The following is an 18,195-nucleotide window of genomic DNA, read 5'->3' on the forward strand; positions in this document are numbered from 1 at the left end:
CTTTTCATTCTTGAGCCAGCTTGCCTTAGCAATGGAAACATATAGAACTGAGCTCCATCCTCTCTTGTTAAGCCTGTCAGTCTTTGCTGTGAAGCCTCATAACAATTAACACTGCTGTAAATCCTTTTGTCAAATGCCTAATGGAAAAAAAAAAAGAAATTAAAGGACTTATCCTTACCCCTTGAGTCTAACATAATTTTAATGACAGCTAAACTAAAGTATATGAATGAAAGTTGGGTATATAATATATAAGCTCATGGAAAAGAGGAGCGCAGAGAGAAAGAGTGAGACGATAGGAAAGAAGACTCGGGCACAGAGGGATAGAAAGAGAGAGGGAGAAGTAGGAAGAGAATACACAAAGAAGAGAGAGGAAGGAAAAAGAAAATGAGCTTGGTTCCCTTTGTGGCACAGAGCTTCACCACTTAATCATCCCCTGGTCTATAAATAGGCCTTCACAGCCATGGAATATTGGTAGATTAATGGAAGAGAATGGAACGCCATAGTGCTGCAAAGCTTCGACACTTATGTTGCACTTCAATAATGCAAATTTCATTTTATTTTGCCACCAGTGTCAGAATTTTTCCTCTTTAGTTTTATCATGAGAAGTTAAGAGGAAAAATTTAACAGATTGCATCCGTCCTTCTCGGTTGTTTTTTTTTCTTTTTCGTCTTTTGATATGTTGCCTATTTCAACACAGTCTTCAGCCTTCTGGAAGACAGGCGTTCATGCTCAAAGCCAAATGGCACCAAGTACAGAACTGTTGATGCAATGCAAACATGCAAGCATTAGCAAAACCCTCCAAAGAACAGATTCGTTTCCAAGAGCAGACTGTGGAAAAGTTCCTTATTTTATATTCCGTACAGTGCCCTGCAGTTTCTTTTCAGCACCTATCACAAGTGCTCATCTCCCGAGGAATTGTTGGCGGTGTTATGGAATCACCTTGTATCTCCCTGCTCTCCTTAGTGCCTGTGTGTATGTGTGTGCATGTATATATGTATCTGTGTGCCTATATGTGTACATTCTGGGTTTGCAGGGGGTTATGTGCACGTACAGGCTTGCATCAAGAATACTTGATTTTAAAGGAAATGTGGCGAAGGCCTTATGTAGGTCAGCGAGAAAGGGAAGCTGTAAATACACTAATCCTGCACTAAAAAAACAAACTGTCTTTTTTTCTATAAATAGACATTAGTTCTACCTGTGTGTTTGCTTGTTAGTGTTGCCAATTATTTTGATATAAAATTCAGATTTACTGAGTTGCGCTTTTCCACATTTTCACTTTCCTGTCAAACAACACAGCATGCGTATCACATTAGTCCCCACCATCTGCTGAAAACATATACTGTACATCTGCATAACTCACATCAAGTCATAGCTTCATGTAAGCTCAAGAGAAGAAACCGACTTGCTGTTCGTTAGTGGTTTTATTCGTTTTAGTATTTTGGTTCATTAGTCAAACAATGTCATGCTTTCATAATCACTGAAAAGAAAAGAAAGTTAAAGCAGAAAAACTTCCTCCTGTACCACTGAAAACATTTGCGTACATATTTAACACTAAATCTTCATTTTTAGCTGCTTTTGTGTCGTTCACATCACCATGGTCGTTTCAGTGAAACAAGATCATCTTTAATTTAGCAACACCTGTGCTTTTGCAACGCCGCTAAGTGAAGATGTCTGCGAAGGGGGCCCATTACAAATTCCTCCCGATATTACGCCCAGTAAAAAATGAATTATTAAACAAAAGAAATAGCAGAGGAAAATTAAAGTGATATGAAGAGGAACTTCTTTTCTCCCCACAATTCTAAGCGTGGTGGACTCAATCGGGGCTCAGTTGTTACATGGGCATCCAAAGCGAACTTTGTAGTCACTGCACTTGCCAGTAGTCTGGTCCTTATTGCGGCAAACAAATCCGTCAGTTGGATTGTACCTGAAAAAAATGAGCACAAAGTAAGCTACAAATATGCTTAATGTTCTTATTTTATTATTATGACGATAATAATCTAAAACAGGAACTTGTGTTTATTGTACAAAGACATACATATCTAGTTAGTAGGTCTAATTTGCCCACCATAAAATAATTAAAGTGCACAGAGTAAAGCAGAGTAAACATGTATGGTTAAATCTACCTTCTATTCTCCAGCACTATACTCCACAGTCAACAAGACTGGTAAAGTAATATGTAAATGTCAGTTCATTTCCACTGTTTAATGAGGCATTTTGGTTAAACCATACTTACTTTTGTTGTTGCAGTTGTCTTTTTTTTAATGATAAAAATAGATGACCTGGTTTCGCAATAGTGCTGTTGGCAGGTCCAATAAAAATGAATTTTACTCTTCAAAATGTCTTGTGTAATTTGTTTTTTTATAAGTGTAAATGTGAAATGTCTCAAACATCCAATTTAAATAAGATAAAATAATCACATGTAAATCATTTCCTGTCATGTATTACTTTTTCTTTCTCATAACACACATATTGTTCTAGTCAAACCCAGTAATACAAGAATGAATTTTGACATTATTTTGAAATCCCTCAGGAAAAATGATCACCCTTACAAATATAACTGAATTCCCATTCGTTGTTTAAGAAATATCTTCAGGCAGAACATATCTAAAATTTGGAAACTTGAGGCAAGAGGCGTTGTTGCTGAACACTGTGTTTGATCATTGGGTTGTTTGTACTACACGTGAAGCTTTTATTGTTTTCTTAGGAGGCAGCTTACATGTAAAAGGTCTCCCCTGTGTAGATGGCTGGGGTCATTGTGTCAGTGATAACAGCGTCCACATACAGAGGGTTGTCACAAATTTTTTTTGTTTCTTCAGTTCACTTAAAACCTCCCAGTCTCCTGTTGTACCAGGATCATCGCGATTAAACCAGCTGGTCCAACACACTGCAGTGAGTAAATACAGACAAAGCATGCCTGTTAGAAAACTACAGAACCAAAGCAACATTTTAAATGACTGTCTATTCTTTATGCAATAAAAAAAGCAAGAAATCAGTTTGCATTAGGAGCTTAATATTCCACATGCAGAATGTAGTGATACCTCCTCTTTCACAAAACGGGGGATAGCAGCTGAAGCGAACACGATAATCGTTGCACTTCTTATTGTTGATCTGGTCTTTGTTTCTGCAGATAAATCCTGAAGTTATGTCATTTCTAAAAAAGAAAAAAGAAAAGAAGGAGACCAGCATGACACTGACTAAGAGCAGCCTAATAGCTGTAACCACTTAAGTGTATTTGCATTTTTTAGACATGTTAATGCATGGTTAAAGGCATGGCAATCAAACTCTGTCAGCCCATCTGTCTGTCTGTTGATTTGTCACCACTGTGGTACAGGCTGCAGTATCTCCAAAACACTGGATGGATTGCTGTGGCATATGGTTCATGTCACACTTTGGTGAATCCTCAAACTGTGTCCAACTTAAACAGTGAAGATGCAAATGCTGCCAATTCCATAGAATATATCACTCACACACACTTTTTCACATATTTTTTCTTGTACTGTTCTTACTTGTAAATCACGTCCCCTACTTCAGCCACAGTGAGCCCAGATAGAGTCTTGGCTTCGATAGCTGCTGGTCTAGGGCAGATCTTTCCAGGGTTCTCTTTGCGGAGCCTGCAAAGAGTTTCCCAGTCTCCAGATGCAGAAGGGTCGTCTCTATCGAACCATTCTGTCCAGCATCCTGGAAAAGGGTCAAATTCAGATAATTTAGCAACTTTGAAAGCTTTTCTGTAAATGTTTTCATTTGACTAAGACAAATTGTGAATGTTAAAAAAGATGGCTGTGATGTACAGTGGTGTGAAAAAGTATTAGGTTTCAGATCATCAAAGAAACTTAAATATTAGACAAAGATAACATAAGTAAACACAAAATGCCGTTTCTAAATGAAGGTGTTTATGATTTAAGGGAAATAAATCCAAACCTACATGGCTCTGTGTGAAAACGTGATTGCCCCCTAAACCTAATAACTGGTTGGGCCAACCCTTAGCAGCAAAAACTGGAATCAATAGTAGAGGGATTTTGGACCAATCATCTTTGCATAATTGTTGCAATTTTGCCACATTGTAGGGTTTTCAAGCATGAAACAGCTTTTTAAGGTCATACCACAGCATCTCCTTCGGATTCAGGTCCGGACTTTGATTAGGCCGCTCCAAAGTCTTCATTTTGTTTTTCTTAAGCTGTCATCAATGTGCTCTTAGAGTAATTTTGGTCACTCTTGGGAAGCTTTACCGTTGTTCCTGGCTGCTACTTTGGTTCACTGGAGTCCCAAAGCCTTATTTTCTCCTTTAATCACTGAAATCCTCATTTAAAAGCTGAATTTCATATTAACTTTGGTTATCTTTGTCTAATATTAACAATTGTTTGATGATCTGAAATATGTAAGTGTGAAAAACATGCAAAACACCAGGAAATCAGGGGGGCAAACACTTTTTCACACTGTAACTGCAAATGAGAAAATAAAATGTGATCTCCTTACGAATGTTGGTGGGATAGTAGCAGGGCTTTACTGAAATGCAGAAAATGAAAAAACAGCAGAAAGTGAGACTTTAAAAATTGCACAAACTGATCAATTAAAATGCATTGATTGTTTTTCAAATACAATGAATTCGATACTTTAGTTGGTGAGAAAATGAGAGTTAATACTGTGTGATTACCAAAAAAAAGAGGAAAGTCCTATTTTATCAGGAAACTGATAAAAAGGATAAAATAGCTACTCCTGTGTGACAAATGAAACATTAAATTTTCCACCTTAGGAACTTAGAAACTTCACTTCACTTTGGGTTATATTAAAGTGAAGGGTCCTCTTTTGTTCCTTAAAATCAGACAGACAGTCAGTAGGTTGCTTTCTGGTAAATATAAATGCTATAATGTTATTTTATTTGTGATGGTGTACAGTGCTAATGGCTTTGTGTACCTGCCAAAGTTATTTAATTAAATGTATTTAATTAAATTAAATACACCTTAAAAGATAAGATACGATAAGATAAGACAAGATAAGATAAGATAAGATAAGAAAAAATCTGAATTTCCACTGTCACATCAACACATTTAACTCATATTCCAGTAAACAGTTTAATGTGCATTTAGCAACCAAGCTTTAGCAACCAATTAAAAAATGTAGAATATAGATGTAAATGTATAGAATAATACATCATCATTTTGGGGGCATTGTTTGACATCACAATATAAGCAAATATTTCTCTCATTTCAAAGTATGCCACTGACTACACGTTGGGTGTGACACATAGTGAAGGGTCTTACCATTTTCATCCTTTTCTTCCTTTGAACTAGATTCACTGGAGTCCTGCTGTTTCCTTTCTAGTAAACAGAAGAAGAATAACAGTCCTTACAGTTTATGGAGTTCCAAGACGTTACAAAGTTCTTCCACCGTGATTAAAATACACCACACTGTATGTGATACTGATACACAGTGTTGAAGGCTCTTACCGTCCTTTTCTTCCTTTGAACTAGATTCACTGGAGTCCTGCAATTTGCTTCCTATTAAGTGGAATAATGTTGTACTTTGTTACAGTGTACAATTCTTGTCAAATTTGAATAATTTTACAAGAAGATGCAAAGCTCTTCAACAGAGACTGAAGATGTACACATTTTACATGGTGTTAATCAAGTTACAATGAAGGATCTCACCATTTTTATCTTTTTGTTTCTTAGAACTGGAGCCACTTGACTTTTCTAGTTAAAATGAATAAAAAGATCTTTTGTGATTGTGTACAGTTCTGGGAGTTTACAAAATTGTCAAAATTTAATACATTTACAAGAAGCTGAAAAGTCCTTCAGCACATTTTATGTGCATACACGTTTGTGACATAAATCAAGTTGTAATGAAGGATCTGACCTTTTTTATCCTTTTGGTCCTTAGGACTGGAGTCAGTGGAGTTTTCTAGTAAATATAGTAAGAAAATGATGTCTGTTGTGATTGTGCACAGTGATTGTGCAAAATTGTCAAAAATGAGTAACTTTTACTAAACTCTTCTGCAGTGATTGAAATGATACACACTGTACTGGCATTAATCAAATTCTCATTAAGGATCTACCTTTTTTATCCTTTTGATCCTTAGGACTGGTTTGAGGGGAGTTTTCTAGTAAATATAATCAAAAAATGATGTCTGTTGTGATTGTGCACAGTTATGATGGCACAGCTGTCAAAACTGAATAACTTTACAAAATGCTACGAAGCTCTTCTGCAGTGATTGAAATAATATGATTTTATGTGACACTAATCATATTACAATGAAGGATCTACCATTTTTAATCCTATGGAGCCTTAGGACTAGATCCACTGGGAGCCTGCTGGTGGCTTCCTAGTAAGAAGAATAATGTTGTGATGTTGTACAGTTCTACCAGTGACTGAAATAATACACACTGTATTGACATTAATGAAATTTTTATGAAGGATCTCAATATTTCTATTTTTACAGTTCTGCCAATTTAGGTAATTTTCAAAAATGAGCAACTTTACACGAAGATACAAAGCTTTTCAGCACCGACTGAAAATATCCATATTTTATGTGACATTCATTAGGTTGTAATGAAGGATCGCACCATTTTTATCCTTTTGGTCTTTAGGACTGGAGTCCGTGGAGTTTTCTAGTAAATATAATCAAAAAATGATGTCTGTTGTGATTGTGCACAGTTATGATGGCACAGCTGTCAAAACTGAATAACTTTACAAAATGCTACAAAGCTCTTCTGCAGTGATTGAAATAATACGCATTTTATGTGACATTAATCATATTGCAATACCTTTTTTATCCTTTGGGTCCTTAGGACTGGAGCCACTGGGAGCCTGCTGGTCGCTTCCTACTAAGAAGAATAATGTTGTGATTTTGACTGAAATAATACACAATGTATTGACATTAATGAAATTGTTATGAAAGATCGAACTATTTCTATTGTTTTTTGTGACTGTATACAGTTCTGCCAGTTGACATAATTGCCAAAAAAACAACTTTACAAGAAGATACAAAGCTCTTCAGAAGAAAATATAAACCTTTTATGTACACACATAAAACTAATTACAACATTATTCAAGTTGTAATGAAGGATCTCACCATTTTTATCCTTTGGGTTCTTAGAACTGGAGCCACTGGAAGCCTGATTTTCACTTCCTAGTAAGAAGAATAATGTTGTCTTTTTGCAATTGCCAACACGTTTGAGATATTATAGTCTTGTCAGAAACTATTAACTTTAGAAGTAGATACAAAGTTCTTCATCTGAGACTGAAATAACATACATTGTATGTAACATTAATCAACTTGTGATGAAGGATGTTACTATTTTAAGATTGTCAAATCTGAATATACAATTAACATGTTACAATGTTTTTCTACATTAGCTAAGATACAGGACATTGGTCATGAAATGTAGCATCCTACTGGGAAGGGTCTTACCATTTTTATCTTTTTGTTTTTCAGAGCTGGGCGCACTGTCCACCTTGTATGTGTTTTCTGGTAAACACAATCATAACATTTTGTTTTGCTAATAATGCTTTAATTGCATATTTTTTGATTAAATGCACTGCTTATAAATTGCAGAATTGTTCAAATTTAATAGTTATTGAGAACAACCCACCAAAAAGTAATGCCAGTAATGGCAACAACCAACTGCAAGAAAAAATAGAAAAAATAATTATGTTGGAATCACATAAAACTGCATTCTGCTTATACATATTGTCTTGAATGTATAAAATCAATTCTGATAATGTTGGGAAATTCTGTAAAATGTAACTGAAACCGGAATACAATGATTTGCAAATTTCATAAACTGACACTTTATTCTCAGTAGAACATTAAAAACATTTAAACTGAGTCATTTTGCTATTTCATGAAATATATCAGTTTGGTGGTGGCGTGGTCCCTGGCTCAGCTGCAAGGGAGGAGTGGTGCAGTGAGCTCAAGGGGGCGGCACCGGGAGGCAGGTGAGCCACAGGCGATTGTCTGATGACGGTGTCTCTTTTCTGTGTCTCTATAGTGAAGGCAGAGTCGAGCGGGGAGGAGGAGAGAGCTAGACTGAAACGGACTGCCTTCTTTGTGTGCATAACTCTCAATAAAAAACAATAACAGTGTGCAGAACCATCGTTTCTGGCGTGTACTTCTACAGTCAGATAATTTTAAATCTCCCACATCTGGAAAAGCACCATCAGTGCTGAAAGCTGTGAACAGGTTTTAGAGCAACATGTGCTCCCATCCATATTATGTTTCTTTTGGTCAAGGCCTTACATATTTCAAATCAAATCAAATCAAATCAAATCACTTTTATTGTCACATCACATGTGCAGGCACACTGGCACAGCACATGCGAGTGAAATTCTTGTGTGCGAGCCCCACAAGCAACAGAGATGTGCAAACACAACAACACAAACGAGCAAAATACAAGAATGGCCAACCTGAAACTAATAAATATATGTACAATATATAATAGTGTATGCATTTCTGGATGTGTATACTAAATATTTTCCTACGTGTGTGTGTGTGTGTGTGTGTGTGTGTGTGTGTGTGTGTGTGTGTATACACATTTTTACAAATTAAATAGTAAAAAAATAAAATAAAATAATAATAATAATAATAATAATAAAATATATAAAATATACAGAGTTGAATATGTGCAAAACAAGTGGCATTTATATACAGTGTGGAGTGCATAATGTTGAAGTTCCAGTAGTGAAGCTGAGGTGTCTATGACGTGTTCAGCAGTCTGATGGCCTGATGGAAAAAGCTGTCTCTCAGTCTGCTGGTACGGGACCGGATGCTGCAGAACCTCCTTCCTGATGGAAGCAGTCTGAACAGTTTATGGCTGGGGTGACTGGAGTCCTTGATGATCCTCCCCGCTTTCCTCAGGCAGCGCTTCCTGTAGATGTCTTGGAGGGAGGGAAGCTCACCTCCAATTATCCGTTCAGAGCACCGCACTACTCGCTGGAGAGCTTTGCAGTTGTAGGCGGTGCTGTTGCCATACCAGGTGGTGATGCATCCAGTGAGGATGCTCTCAATGGCACAGTGATAGAAGGTCCTGAGGATGCGGGGGCTCATGCCGAATCTTTTCAGTCTCCTGAGAAAGAAGAGGCGCTGCTGCGCCTTCTTCACTGTTTTGTTTGTGTGTACTGACCACGTAAGATCCTCAGCCAGATGTACGCCAAGGAACCGGAAGCTGCTCACTCTCTCCACAGCAGCGCCGTTGATGGTGATGGGGGTGTTGATGGTGATGACAAGACAATATTAAAGTTGAAGTGTATAGATGCTGAACTTGTTTCCCTGCAGGCCAGAACTTCTACTATTTGATACTATTTTAAATCAGCCACTAATAAGTTTAAACTTATTTCACGTATTTTATATTGTGAATAAAATGTTAGTTTGCAAAATTTGCAAATCATATCATTCTGTTTTTATTTAGATTTTATGCAGAATCCCAACATTTTCGGAATTGAGCTTGTAATGTGAAAACATGTGTATTACAGAACAGAAGGAAATTCAATTTTAATTGAACTTAAAATGTATTTAAAGTTATACATTACCAGTCGCATCATGATTGTAGAGGAACCTTAAAACAAAATGACAATGAGATCAATATTTTAGTTTTTAATACAGTGATGTGAAAAAGTGTTTGCCCCCTTCCTGATTTTCCAGTCTTTTGCATATTTTTCACACTTACATGTTTGGGACTCCAGTGAACCAAAGTGAGAGCCATTATACACCAATGGAGTAAATCTGGAACAGTGGTGAAGCTTTCCAGGCTTGACTGGCTTACCAAAGTTACTCCAAGAGCACATCAACAACTCATCCAAGAGTTCATAAAATAACCCAGAAAACATTAAAGAACCTCAGGATTCACATGTCTCAGTTAAGATCAGACTTCATGATCCAACAATAAGAAAAGGAATGAGCAAAAATGGGAGATTTCTAGGAGAAAACCTCTGCTGACCAAAAATAACTCAAAGGCTCATCTCACAATTGCCAAAAACATCTCCCCAAGACATCTGGTAAAACATTCTTTTATGCAGACGAGATAGAAGTTGAACTTTTTGGAAGGTTTGAGTCCTGTTACATCTGGCATAAAAACTAACAGCGTTGCAGACAAGGAACATCATACCAACAGTAAAATATGGTCATGGTAGTGTGTTGGCCTGGGGCTGTTTTGCTTCCTCGGGACCTGGAAGACTTGGTGCGGTAAATGGAATCAAGAATTCTGCTGTCTACCAAAACATCCCGAAGGAGAATGTCCAGTCCAGTTTTTGACCTCAAGCTGAAGCGCACTTGGTTTTTACAGCAGGGCAATGTTCCAAAACACACCAGCAAGTCCACCTCTGAATGACTTAAGAAAAACCAAATGAAGACTTACTCAGTGACCTAGTCAAGGTCCTGACCTGAATCCCATGGATATGCTGTGGCATGACCATAAAAAGGTGTTTCATGCTTGTAAACCCTCCAATGTGGCTGGATTACAAAAATTATGCAAAAATGAATGGACAGGGGACAAACAATTTTTCACACCACTGTATATCGATTGAAGTTAGCTGTATTAAAAACATAATGCCACATCAAAATGCTACTAAATTATAGTACTACGTATATTAAATGTATTTTTTGCAAGGTTTCTTAAGTATTGTTTTAAATATAAGTACCAAGAAGCATCACGCTCAAAACCAAACAAATTTAAAAGAGAAAATCCTTTACCCTGCCAAACCAGAAGAGACCCAGGACAGGGGTTCTCAGTCGTCAGTTTGTTTGTATGAAGTACTGTTTGGCTAAATGAGCAACCTTTCTGACAGCTTCTCCTCTTATATACGGCCCACAATCAGGAACATATCTAGTTACCTGTAGGGGGTAAAGAAAACCACTTACTGCAATTACGTCATCCAGAACACACCCAAGGAAACTAATTCTCAAATGTAATTTGAGAATATTTGCCAATAGTCATTTCACTTATTTCCTCATTCCATAAATCCCAATAGAAGGAAATTAGAATATATTGGTTAGAGGTTGACAGCTTCACCATTCTTCTCATAGTCATGTTAAAACAAATTTTGCTGCTGTTTCATGTAGACAAATTCAAGGGGGTTTAAGCATTGTATATTGTAAAAAACAAAGTAATGTAGGCTCAAATTCACATAACCTAAGTGCCATTGATTAATAATTAACTGTTTGCTATTTTTAAAATGTCATAACTATCCTCCGTTATAGATAGAACGTTTTATTTACCTTCTTGTCCTTTAGAGGAGGTTGTGTGGCATCTTAAACTGCACAGCTGCACTGAATCCCATAATCCAGACAGAAATTTGGCTCACTCTTACAGTTAAAGGCAGCTGTCATGTTATCTTTGCAAATATAAAAGGATGATTCAGGTGCAAGTGGCTGATAGGAATTTGTGCATAGCACCTGTACCCTAAGTCAGAAGCAGTAATAGTGTTATTTTGGATACAGTTTCACTTTTGTGGGTATTTAAGGTTGGTAATCTTTCTCAGGAACCGTGTGGGAACATTAAGTTTTATTCTAAATGAGGTTAAACTAAACTGTTTTGGAAAGCTCTCCCATGTACTCCAAGTGCATTCCCCAGATTTATGTCAAACTAGCCTAGCTCTTTATGAAATTATACTGAGCAAGCCAACAAAGTTGAACAATTTGAGAGATATTAAGGACAATCTTACTTTCATTTTTTCATACAAAACTAGCTGTGGCTAAAGTTGCAGATCTAAAAGCAATTCAACAAGTTAAAAGATTTGATGCTGAAAGAATCCCCATAGGCTGAAGGAAATGCGTACGAAAAGATTTTATTTAGATTTGTGGCAAGCGACACATTATGCGCTATTAATATGAAATATTGTTAATGCAGAACTCTCTTGCTTAAAAAATGAAAATAAAAGTTGCAGAAAAAGGAACACATGATATTTTCATCATGTCACAAATCATTAAGTTCTTCTACAAGATAATTATTAAGATGGATGTTCTTCACATTTATGTGATAATCTCTAAGTTGATGAACAAAATTTAAAAGATAGTTTTTGTGTAAATAGTATTCTCTGAAATAGCTGAAAGGCAGTGCATGAAGACATAAAGCAGCAAAGAATAATATGAGTCACTTTTAAGGAAATGGGAACAATTTCTAAAAAACAACAACAACAAAAGAAAGATTTTAAATCTATTAATATGTGACACATCTATGAAGAGCAACAAACTTGTTTACCTTACCTGTTTTATTTTCTAGCCATGTTTGTTTGTTGCACTTAAGGACCAGAGTATGACTGGCCTTTTTTCAGTATTCACCCTCTGCAGTGGCTGTGTACGCTAATTAAATGCCCTTTGAGAAGAATATCTACCTCCCACTGTTCAATAGCAGCTGGGGATGGTTTCTGTCTATTCATACATCAGCATTACACTTTGTCATCTGAAGGGGCTGGTGCAATATTTTACACTAAATTGTGCTTTGGACTGGATGCCAAAGTACAAATGACAGCATGGTGTACACTCATTCATCATCCCCCCCACCCCCATCAAACATGCACATACCACCCTCTCTATCTCTCTACCCCCCAAACTCCTTGTCTCCATGGTGTCTCCATGCTCCTCTAATGAAGGAGGGTTTGTGTTGACCATCAGCCCCATTTGCCCATTTACATATTTGACTTTCACCACCATGTGGGAAGTAATGTGGTGATGATATGACGCACTGAGCAACACATCTCGAGGATAAATGATTGATGAGGGTATACTTCGGTAGTCTGCATTTATTTGCTTAATAAAAACATTTTATTTTGACAACTCAAGCCAGATGACGGAGGTAGCTGTGATTAAATCGGGGGGAAACCCCAATTTTGGTTTCATGTCACGTTGCCTATCAGGGTGTGTTATCTTATATTTTGCTTTCACTGGGCCATCTGACCTCTCGCAGAAAAGTTCCAGGAAACTGTGTAAAATTTCAGTTTGCAAACAACACAGACTTGATTCTTAAGCCGTCACTTGATCGCAGAGAGTCAGCTGAACACCTGTCATGTAAATGTAAAATTGAAAATAAGGTATTTATATGTATTCATTATTTAAGAACCACTTAAACCACCACTTACTCCTTAGAAGCGTATAGACCCTGAGCACATTTGACAAATTTATTCATTGCATCCTATCTGAATGAAGCTAAAGCACAAAGGCCTCACACCTTTGTATCTATATAAATATTACTGAGAATCTCAGCTCCTTCAGTGCAAAATGCATTAGTACAGTCATCTGTAGTGGCTCGATGCTGTGATGCAATGTTCACACTGACACAGTGCATAAAGTGTAACTGCTGTATGCCTGTTTTTTAATGAAACAGATGGTCAAAGGGGGCATGAAGTGACATATAAATGTAACTATAACAAAGGAAATTAGTCCTGCTATTGGCAGGAGCTTTTGCTGCTCCCAGCTCCTCCCTAATGCTACACATCTTTGGTTGATATAGGAATATCTGTTAATTTAAAATCTTGCAATTCTGAGATACAAGCAGAAAGTGAGAGAGGGAGAGAGAGAATGTTTTCCTCTATACACATTATATCCTTTGGGATTATCTTTGCCTTCTATATCTAGCAGTTAATATCTCCTGCAAGAGAAAGTGGCCTGAGGATAATTATGTAAAGTAGAGGTAAGAAGATGAAAATGTGCTAAGGGTTTAATTATCACTGGGAATGAACTTCACATCGCATGAAGGCAGGGAAGACACAGCACTTATGAAATGCAGATTTTGGTAATATTCCTTTCGAATGCAGCTCCCAGTGACTGCGACACTTTCAGGTCACACGAAATGTTGGGCTACTGATATCTTGCTGGTTATTTGTTGGTGCTGCTTATTAGTGAGTGCAAGGAAGAAGCAGGAAAGAAACAGGATAATGGTGCAGACTATTACCACAAATTGCATCAATCCTTTTCCAATCTGTAGAATGTAGAATGTAGTTTTTGGAACCTTTGCACGGTATTGGTAAAATATGCTACTGTGTCTCCTGCATGTCAGTTAGTGCTGCAGTAAATATGTATTACACGTACTGCCCATACTCTGCTGGGTTATTTTACGGTTGAAGTCATTAATTCTAACAGAATTTAAGAGATAAGAAAAGACGTTGTTTTCAAGGATGAGCAGTAAGTGAAAAGTTTTGGGGCTCATTTATATTTTTCTCAGGCCTTCAAAAATCCTTTCAGACCTTCCACTGACCCGCTATTTAATACATGCTGTAAAAACACTTACACACTTACACTGCCCGAACACACGCACGCACACACACACACACACACACACACACACACACACACACACACACACACACACACACACACACATGTGCATACACACAAACCTTGTATTGCTCTTAAGTGTGCCTCTGTGTGAAGTGTGTCTGTCAGCGGGGCTCTTACACGTCATCATTCATCTTGCTTCCTGACAACCATTCAATCAAACACTGGCCTCCAGGATTGAGCCAAAACCCTTTTCCACAGGGACGGCTGTTACTATGGTAACTGTGGAGGTGTGCGACCCACCAGCAAGCCAGAGAATGCAGTGTTGTTTTGTTTGGGTTTGTTTTTCGCTGAGAAAACACCAACTTTGTGTTTGTGTATCTGTCTCCTCCTGTTTCCTTCTCTCTTGCTTTTTCCCATGTGGGAGAAGCACATACCTCCCCGCTCTTAGTTACAGCCCTGAAGCTTGTGGGTAATTGTGATATGCCATAGGTGTCAGGATACTTGGATTTCCCCATCAGTTGTCAGCCTGGAAAATCTGAAACTAGTTTTCCTTCACAACACTGGTACAGCATCATGTCAAGATGCAGCTAGGCAGCACGGTAATGACATTTTAGAGATAATAAATTCATGCTACATTTCGTATTAAGTTTGCACCTGGCTTAATATGAGAGTGCCTGCGATTCTCAAGAAGGTAGCTTAAGGTTGAATTAGTCACTATGTTTATGACTAATTTAAACAGAAAAGGCGGCACCAGTTTCTATATCAGTTTTTGCTACCTGGCTTAAATTTTTAGTTTAATTAGGTTAGTTTATGTTGTGTTTTTCACAGGTTACAGACTTACCCTTTGAGTACCATTAATGTTTATACTAAATCAATCAGCCACAATATTAAAAACACTCACAGGTGAAGTGAGAAACATTAATCATCTAATTATAAAACAGTGTTCTGGAAACACTGACTCCAGGCAAATTTGCAGAGGTTTTGACATGCACAGTTTTACCCATTTGCAAACCACGTGGTCCTCCATCCCAATGGTGTTCCCCCACTGGCAGCATCCTTCCCTGTCAGGACAATGTGCCCCACCAGACTGCTCAAGAATGGGTTGACGAACACAAAAAAAGAGCTCAAAGCTATGACTTGGCCTCCAAACACTTTGCATCCAAATCCAGCTGAGCATCTTGGTGATGTGTCACTACAAACCCCATGCACAGAGTCCCCACCCAAGTACCCTGAGGACCAAAAGTAACCAGACACCACAGAGTATGTGCATGTCCTGTTTCCAGGCTGCAACAGAGTTATTTTTGCAGCATGCCCACACATAATGAGGCAGGTGGTTTCAACAATGTGGCTAATTTCCTTGTAGGTATGCCATAGGCTGAAATATCTTGCAACATGTCAGCCTATGTGTTACCTAACTAAGATTGGTATCCAAGAATCTCGTAAAATAAAATAAATAACATTAAAATAATTCATTGTTAAAGTTGCAAGCTGTTGCTTAATATACTTCTTGGGTTTTAAAGCCATTTCAACATATATATCGTTTCAGTCTGCATTTTGTGCTTTGTGATTGATTGAGTGTCTAAAGAATTTATGCCAACTCTGAATCTCTGCTACCCCACAGCAGAAATCATACAGAATGTCTTACATGGAGCCGATTTTGCTATTTTCACTTGACATCCTCTTTTGTCTCTGTGTAATTAAAGAGAGGGTTAGAGCACAAGCAGTGACAGTAAGTCTGCAGAGATGGCTACTGTTCTAATTGGAACCACATGTCTCCATTCTTTTCTTTAAAAAATCCACTAGTCCCCTATTCTTTTAAACCAGCTGGGATTTAACTAACCTGCTGCAAAATGAGTGTTTGTCGAAAGCTTTTGGTTGCATAAGTTTCACAGGTGCTGAACAGCAAATAACACTCCTGAGAATTAGGAGTTATTCACTTTAGGGATATGTCTGAAATTATGATTAATCACCTTGGAAGAAGAGACTTGTAGTACACAGGTTGCGCCTCACACCGAACTCACAAACGGTGAACAACAAATGTGGAACAGCATATGGTCATGGCTCGGATGGATGCTGGTTCATCACAATGTGGTGTTTCATGTAAAAGCTGGGCTGGTGTAGCTGATAAAATATTAACTAGGGAGAATATTTATGCATGTGTTTTCGTTTAAACCCGACAGGCTTCTGTTGTCAAGGAAGGGCTATGAGCTGATTCATTACACTGGAGTATCATGTTTACTCAGCTTGGCTCTGTATTATTTCTCATTCACAGCCCCTATGGTGCCTATGCTTGTTCATGTTGAACGCTGTTACAGTCAACTGCCAATCTGTACTCTGTTGTGCAAAGCCTGCCTGCTGACAAATGACCTGGAGTAGAGGTCCAAGGAGAGTCCTGTCAGAGCCAGTCAGCACTGTGCTGCTGCATCAATCTGAGTAAAGGCAGGCTGGGCTACTGGAGGGTAGTGTCACAAAGAAACATAACTATGGTTTGTAGTGAACTGCTTGCACAAACAACCTGTGGGATTTGTTTGTTTCTGACAGTCTCCCAACCCTCCAGGTGTCTCTGAAGGATTTGCAAAAAAACTGTCTAAAACATAAGCTGATAAACTGGGAAGAAGGGATGCGGCATCACCATGCAGCAGAAAGCCATATGTGCAATGACCGTGACAGCTCGCGAAACTCTGGCTTCATTATAAGCTATGTGTAAGGTATCTGCTTTAGGGAAAAGCAGTGTGCAATTGAAAATCCATCCACAATGCCTTGATATAGAGTTTTATTGGCTAATTATTCACTTTAAAACTGCTGAGTCTGGTTATGATTCACAGGGAGAGAAGGCGAAGAGGGAGAGCGAGCAAATGGAGACCTCATGCTAGACATAAGGCATCTGAAGAATAATACCATAACATGAATGTGAGCTGAATTCTTCACTGGTTGATTTCAGTCTGGGGAGTAATAGAAAAAGAACATAACATTATGAGCTTGGGTACAGAAACAGGAGGTTCTGCAGCCATGACAAAGCACAGCTTTCAGTGGCAGTTGTTGTTGTTTACCAAAATAGCAATAAATGAAACAGTATATTTTCCAGACCTATTCGTAGTCTGGTGCCAAATTATAGCATTTATTCATACAAAAAATGCAACAGTGGTGGATATGAAAAAAGGTGAGTAGAGCCCAAAAGCAAAGCTAAAAAAGAATGAATGTTGTGCATGTACCAGGTGAACAAACATAGAATATCCATAGCTCCATATCTGATTTAAGTTCCTACTCCATATGTGTCCTTAAGCAAGACACTGTATCCAGGTAAGGTGGAGTCTAAATCTGAAAGTCACACAGAAATGACTATCTCATCTGATAATCAAGAGCCTGTCAGTGACTAGGAAGTTGCAAGAAAACTTCGGGGACGCGTCTGAGCTCTGTGGGGAAGAAAATAGGACAGGGGGCTGGGACATCCTGCAGCAAAGATTCACATTTATATCTATGATGTTCTGGGTTCATTTTTTTTTTTACCCTAATGTTACTTCTCCGCAAACAAATCATTGCAAAGATCCCAGAGTAGTGGTTCAAATTTCAGTTTTGGTGCAACAATCTTAGGTAGTCTGTGTGCTGAAAGTTCCTCCTTTGTGCAGAACTGTTGCTATACTGGTAGGGAAAAGCACATACGCCTTTAGCAATATCACCATTGGTGTTTTATAATAGGAACAAGACAGAAGAATTGCCAAATTCATAACCCCATCCCAGCTCTCCTTCAAACAAAATTACACAGGGACACATGCATATAAACACTAACGTGCACACTTGAGTGCCCCTCTTGGCTTGCGTTGCAACTCTGATAGAAAGATGTCTCACTCCAGGGGTGCAGTATTGCATTGTCAGAGGTGTGTGACAGATATTAATGTCATGGAAGAACATGATGGATGAATTTCCTTTATGATGTTGCTTTCTATCTCCGGCTCTGTCTCCCAGAGCCTGGTATGCTGCAGACAGCTATT

At 38.0% G+C, this 18,195-nt stretch overlaps 1 protein-coding gene across 1 annotated transcript in view; it reads right to left on the bottom strand.

The window, feature by feature from the left end:
• Positions 1-1,824: 1,824 nt before the first annotated feature.
• Positions 1,825-18,195, bottom strand: part of muc5.7 (mucin5.7) — a 39,917-nt gene continuing 23,546 nt past the window's right edge. The window contains 6 exon segments of the mRNA XM_085372969.1: positions 1,825-1,924; positions 2,717-2,804; positions 2,807-2,884; positions 3,039-3,151; positions 3,507-3,678; positions 5,259-5,315. Of these exon segments, the coding sequence (XP_085229095.1) occupies positions 1,825-1,924; positions 2,717-2,804; positions 2,807-2,884; positions 3,039-3,151; positions 3,507-3,678; positions 5,259-5,315 (608 nt within the window).

This window comes from Diplotaxodon limnothrissa, linkage group LG15 (assembly GCF_057381915.1).
Source record: "Diplotaxodon limnothrissa isolate DT_005_m linkage group LG15, D_limnothrissa_male_GT1.1, whole genome shotgun sequence".
Taxonomy (NCBI): Eukaryota; Metazoa; Chordata; class Actinopteri; order Cichliformes; family Cichlidae; genus Diplotaxodon; species Diplotaxodon limnothrissa.